Here is a 6,757-nt window from a genome sequence, read left to right as displayed (position 1 = left end):
TAACCATACCCTTTGGCCAATAAGCTGCACATTTATCACAACCTTAGCAATAGAGAAACACAGATGATGAAAACGTGAGTGCAGAAGAGCCCAATATTAACAGAATACCTTTGGAGTTTATGGCATTTAGTCATTCCTTGTGGTGTTTGTCCACAGTAGCCAGTAAATGAACGTCAGAGGAGACACTCGTTTTTGTTCTGGTTTTAAGGTGATGTTACACTTGTTCCTCTTCTGTTCGTTTGGGGGACTCCAAAAAAGAGCAGCTGTATTTATTTGTTTCTATCCTGCCCTGGACCAGAAAACCAGTGCCAGTAGCAGTTAACAACAGTTAACAATGTGTGAAAAATATTTTAAATCCAGTAGCAGTTAACAATGTGTGAAAAATATTTTAAAATAAAACAAAACATTAATAAATATACATGCAGCAAAAAAAATCAGCTGTTAAGAAATATTAAAGCCAGCTGACAAGTAGGAAAGGCCTCTTTCATGTCCAGCTGTGTTTCAGTCACTGGTACATTTTCCTCAATCGGAAGGGGCTTCAAAACGCCTTGAAAAAATTGAAGCCTCTTAGACGAGCAACATTTTGCTTTCAGAGTTTATTGCGATGAAGAAAAGTTAAACTACTACAACAGCAAAGTCCGCACAAAACTCTCCAAGCATTCCAGCCCACAGGGCCATCGGCTCGCGCCGATTTCAGCATCTTCTGAGACAGAGCGCGCGTGTAGGATTCCTCGATGGCTACTAGCGCGAAGAACTTGCCGAGAACGGAGGGGGTGGAAGAAGCAGGTGCGCGCGCCTCGTTTCTCCCCCTCCCACAAGATTGCCCTCTAAGGTAAAAGGCGGCCGTTGCACAGCCGCGTGCGCTTGTTTCTCGTTGGGTCGGCTGTGCGCGAGCTGGCACGAATGACGTGTCCTTACCTGTGGCCAATCGGGGTTGAGTGAGGAGGAGACAGAATGCGCCCCGCCTCTCCTTTCCTCCCCCCCCCCTTCCAGCCCGTGTGGGGCGGAGCGGTTCCTTTCAGGCAGGCGCTGGCTGGGCAGTGATGGCGGACGATGGGGATGGGAAGCTAAGGACTGAGCAAGGAGGAGGAGGAGGAGGAGGTGGTAGCGGCAGCCCGGAGGAGACGGAAGCTGCCGCCACAGCCGGCGGCTGGCTCGGGGGAGGCGGCATGCTGTTGAACGTGACGCTGTTGGCGCTCGTCGTATTGGCGGCCTATCAGCTCTATAGGCGCTGGAGCAAGCGGAGCGAAGCGGGGGGCGCGGCGCAGCAGAGCCAGGCCTCTTCCTTGCCCCGTATGAAGCGGGGGGACTTCACGCTGGAGCAGCTGCGCGAGTATGACGGCTCGCGCACGCCGCGCATCCTCCTGGCCGTCAACGGCAAAGTCTTCGACGTGACCAAAGGCAGCAAGTTCTACGGGCCCGGTGAGGAGAATGGGGGACGGGTCCCCTCTCCCTGCCTCCTGTCCTGGGTCAGGCGTTAGGGAAGGCCTGAGGGGAGTGCCTCGTCTCGCTCTTAGCCGTGCCCGCAGCCCCGCCCCGCCCCTGGAGCAGGTATAGGGGGAGGTGCGCGAGGGTACCTGGTCTTCTTCGCCTAGCCACGTGGGTTGTTGGCGTGAGTCCAGGGCGCTGAAAGAGCACCTTTCCCGGCAGGACTAGTTCCCATGTTGAAAGGTCCTAGCCCTTTACGTAGTCCCCTAGTGTGCTTGCTCAGAAGTCTCCCTTGTGCTTGAGGTTTATTCCCCGGAACCGTGCATAGAATTGCAGGCTGTTTCATTTCAAACGTGTGCTTCTCCTGTGTGTTTGTAGTTATCCTTGGCATATTGCGTGTGCCTGCCTGCTTCCTGCTTTGATTATCAAGACTAGAGAAATAAACTTGCCAACGTTCTGGTGTGCTTTTAGTAAGGAATTGGGCAAGACTCAGCAATTACAATAACGTTTGGGCTGCAGTCCCACAAGTAGTTACAGTAGAGTTTATGCTAATCTAAGTAGATGTGGAACTGCAGGCTTCGTCCTGTACTAAACGGAATAGTCTGGTTGACATCTAGCTACCCAAAGTTCTTGGCACCTGGAATACAAATTGTGCAGTAGTGGCCCTGCTTCTTGTTATAGTAAATGGGAGTTGGTTTGCAGTTTTAGTCACAATTCAATCCTATACATACTTGAAAAGGAAGTCCTACTAAATTGGTTTGTTTATACTTACTGAAATATTTATGACTTGCTTTCCCTCCACCCGATGGTGGCTCAGAGGACCTTACAAATGCAGGTTTGAGCCACACTGCACAAACATAAAACATAATTGCAGACAGCAGCCCCAAAACTCTTTGTGTGCACTCAGCTGCATAAAGTTTATTTTAATTTGTTTCAGTTGCCCTCAAAAGCCTTTTTGAACAGTAGGGCTTTACAGTGCTGCTGGAACTGTAAGTGCATACCAAGAAAAACAGTTTTCCAAGTAGGAGTTTGGGCCTGTAGCTACAGTGGGACATTTATTTATTTATTTTATTAGATTTATATACCGCCCTCCCCAGATGGCCTGCGGTGTACAGCAGTTAAATAATACACTTAACATTTTTAAAATAACAATTTACATATAAATATCATAAAATACCATGTAGTCATAGAACAATCAGATGACCAATTCGACTCAAACCAATAATGGAGAATTGGCCAGAAAAGTTGGACCAGAAGAACTAAATCCAGAGAAGCTGGTATAAATCCCATCTCTTCTTCTTCCAACAGAATTTTATTCAAGGTATAAGCTTCCATGTGCTTGGTGAGGGGAACTCTGCTCTTTGGATTCAATCCATTATACACACATGGGCACGCAATTGCTACTGCCCATTTAACCCTGTTAGAGAGGAATCAGTGTTTAGTCTGCTGCAGCATAGGTAAGCAGCAGTTTGCCTCCAGACCAATGCGCCCTCTACGCTGTGGAGTCTTGTGAGCAAAAATTCTACTTTGTGAGCTACTGACATTAAAGTTGTGAGAGAAATTGAAAGCCACACCCCACAAGTCCTTCTGCCAGAAAGCATTTTTAAGTATTTATTAAGTCGTGCTGCCTGGACAGGTGTCTGGCCAGTGGGTGAGCCAGTGGCCAGCTCTCTACCTGCCAGCCAAAATCTGTGGGTTCCAAAAGTCTGCCTTGGAGAAATGTAGGAGGGTGAAACAAACCAGACCCTTCCAAATATGCACCAGAGTCTCTGCAGAAGAATGAGGCAGTCCCCCACAGCCTTTTGTGCCTACATGCAAAGATAAGGGTCTCCTACCATGGGTGGGTCACATGACTTCTTCCTGGTGCAGGCACACTCCAGAAAGGCAGCAGCCTGTGCCTTCCTGATTAGCACAGCAGCCTGCTTATAGAGAGCTAGCTGCTTGCTTGCCTGCCTGCTGGAGATGAGACGATTAGATTGGTGTATCCTTTGCTCCAGTGGGGGAGATGCTGCTGGAATCTGGGAGGGGGTCTCCGGTAGGCAGAGTCAAAAGGGCAGAGGAATCAATGGACCCTAGGGTCTCCAGCAGGCAGCAGCCCACGCCTTCCTGATTAGCCATTTGTGTGTAAAGGTAATTTAATTAAAATGATTTGATTAACTGCCCCTAAGAAATTCAGGTCGCCCCCCCCCGACGAAAAAAGTCCTGGCTACGGGCCTGTAGGAGTTCTAGGCTATAGTGCACTATATGCCAGTACTTTGCATTTAATTTGCAAGCAAATGAGCAGTCAGTGTAGATGATGCAGAAGTGGGTGATAAGTTCATATCTTGAGTTAGGAAGGGGTCTTTATAAATTAAAGCTTTTGTATTGCCTTCAAGGGCAACCCTACATAGAGCATGTTACAGTAACACAATCTTGAAATGATGAAAACATGGATTAGCATGACCAGTTTGGCAAGTATAGGTGTGAAGCTGTTTTCTGTGCAAAATTTTGTTGTTTTTTTAAAAAATCACTTCTTGCAACTGCATCAACCTGATTCTCCAGCAACAAATGGGAATCTAATGGAATTCCAAAGGTCTTATCTGACTTTGTAAACTTAAGCACCACACCATTCAGAATGGACAATAGAGTTCCCTCCAAAGCTTCTGTATTACTGACCAGTATCACTTCAGTCTTAACTCAGTTCAGCTTTAACCTTAGCTACTTGACCACAGCATGTTTCTGGTCAAGATCTGGACCATAAACGCTGTCAGAGATTACTGTGGTACACAGGATCAGGCTGTACCACAGTAATCTCTGACAGTGTTTATGGTCCGGATTTTTACTGCCTACAGCTACACTACATATGGGTAGCAAGTAAACTGCATAACTGTCAGGCCACCGCACCACACTGACCTGGATATTAGGGTTATTTCCTGTTCAGATATGCTGGGTAAAAGTTGCCAGCAGTGCATTGTGTCTTAAGGCAGGTGACTGCACCAGTGTTCCAGACCTTTAAACTAGACTATTACAGCTCTTGTGCAAGTTCTTATTGTATATGCAACACTGTTGATTCTGGTAGGGAAATTGCATTGTTTATTAGCAGTGTCATAGGTAACATTTCAAAGAAATGTGATTGCATTCCCCATCATCAGTATATTTTCTTTTGAATACTGGAAAAGCAGTATCTGTATCTCGGAAAAAATGTTAAATTATTGTGCCTTTCCTATTGTGAGCAATATATGGGAAATATATAAAGGGCACATAATAACCTTCTCCCCCTAACACTGAGAGCCAACTAATTCATGTCCGTCTGTGTGGAAGACAGCCTGTTATCTCATATTTTTAGCAAAAGTTCATAACATGAAAAAATAATGGGTGGGCATAAAAGTGTTGATTGATAAACTTGATGGTTAGAAATTATAATGCAAAGAATCCAAGAAATCTGGAGTTTGCAGTTTAACACACAACTAATACTATCAGACTGTGATCAGAAAGGGTAGCTTCCACCCCATGTTGGAAAAATACTAGGGCATGATTCAGTAAAAGTTACACATTTTCCATTCTTGCAAACTCAGATATTCATGCATACATATTAGTCTCCCACTGAAATCAGTAGACTGAAAAATGCTAAATTTTAGCTGGATTATGCCTTGTACTTGGAACTGCAAGCATCATTTAGTCAAGGGTTTTGTAATGCAGCAAAAAAGCACTGGAAAGGAAAAATGGCAGTATCAGATATGCTGTATTATCTGACTTCTCAGGTGGCTTCCTCTCATTATTGCTTTCACATATCAGAATTATATTTTGGGGTGGGGAAGGACTTGAGAATAGTTATCCCATTGAATTATATTTTATAATTTAGTGTAGAAATTTTTTTCCACAAATTTTGGAATATAATGGTGAGTGATTCTGTCTTAAATTTTGGTTCTTTAGTAATTTATCATTATTTTTGGATAAAATATTGGAATTTTTTTCCTTATGGCAAAATCATCAGCCTCATGGCATGCATGCAGAAAGATGTTATGACTAGTGCCATGCTAGGAGAACCGTCTAGATAATAGATGTTTCAAGAATCCTGTTCATGTTCACCTTTCAGCTTTTGTGCCAAAGTGCCCAGGATTGGATTTGCACATATAGTCCCATTTTTGTCTGTGCAGTTGGTTGGCTTTCAGTGCTTACCTGCATGTGTGATGGATTGCTAGATGTATAACTGCCTTGAACATACTCTCAGCATTCCACAATTAAGGATACATCACTCTCCAATTTTGATGTATTTATTTCCCAGTTTGATCCTTGAATCTGTTAAACATCTTCATTATGCTATATGATAATTTACTGCTTATACTCTACCTATATGTATGGACTGGTTATTTCCATTTTTGTTTCTGTCTCTGTCTTGACTCTAATTGGCCCTTGCAACTAAACCCCCACTTCCACCCTCTCTTCCTATATGCAATGGTTGAGAAAATTCTGTTTCACTGCATCTAAAGAAGTGTGCTTGCACACAAAAGTTTTGTTGGTCTTAAAGGTGCCACTGGACTCAAGGTCTGCTGCTTCAGACCAACACCACTACCCACCCGAATCTGCCTCAAACATACTACAGAAAAGTGATACAAGAATTATTTTAAATTTAAAATGTACTCTCTGTTACTGAGAATTGGGATCCAGAGCTAGTTTCCACTAAGGCACTTTTATTTATCTAGAAAGAATTATCTAAAAGCAACCCTTTCATATAATTTGCAACAAATTATTGGAGAAATGTATGGATAGGATTTTTGATACCTTCATGTAAGGATGTTCATAGTGGTTACAATTAGGGATCCACAAATTTTGACTTGGCTTAATTGCCAGCTATTATTTATGAACACTTATATCTTCCTTTCTGCTGAGTTCTGTGGCATAAGAACAGAGCAGTGTTTTCTTTGCTTTTATGGCTTTTGCAAATGGCAGCAAAGTACTGTTTCTGTAAAAGCCCGGGGAAATGTGGAGAAAATATTCTTCCATATTCCAAGTCTTCCATAAATTAAAGCGCATAAAAAGGAATGGTGATTTCTGGCCTTTTCCCTTCGGCAGCACTGCTGCTTCTACAAATGTCCAGCAGAAAGAAAAGCAATTCTTACTATCTTCTTCGTGGTCTCTGTGCTTCACACCAATGGGATCTAGTGCGCCTGCGCTGGATCTGCCGGTGCCTAGCAAGCTCTCTTAAAAGGATTTTCGTGCCTGTCCCAACTGAGCATGCTCAGAGAGCCCCAGTGAGCATGCCCAGAAGGGCAGGCACGGACATCCCGCCAGTTCTTTCCTTTCCGCCGCGCTGAGCAGACCTTTCTTCGAGAGGTCTGGCCGGATTGCT

General features: G+C 44.3%; 1 protein-coding gene across 1 annotated transcript in view; it reads left to right on the top strand.

Annotated features, from left to right (window-relative positions):
- The first annotated feature begins 1,033 nt into the window (after window positions 1-1,033).
- PGRMC2 (progesterone receptor membrane component 2) overlaps window positions 1,034-6,757 on the top strand; it is a 20,248-nt gene continuing 14,524 nt past the window's right edge. The window contains exon 1 of the mRNA XM_015409795.1: window positions 1,034-1,422. Coding sequence (XP_015265281.1) covers window positions 1,044-1,422 — 379 coding nt within the window. The 5' untranslated portion in view covers window positions 1,034-1,043. The remainder of the gene's footprint in view (window positions 1,423-6,757) is intronic.

The sequence above is a fragment of the Gekko japonicus genome, unplaced genomic scaffold (genome assembly GCF_001447785.1).
Source record: "Gekko japonicus isolate JY-2015 unplaced genomic scaffold, Gekko_japonicus_V1.1 scaffold108, whole genome shotgun sequence".
Taxonomy (NCBI): Eukaryota; Metazoa; Chordata; class Lepidosauria; order Squamata; family Gekkonidae; genus Gekko; species Gekko japonicus.
This window is presented reverse-complemented; position numbering and strand designations above follow the sequence as displayed.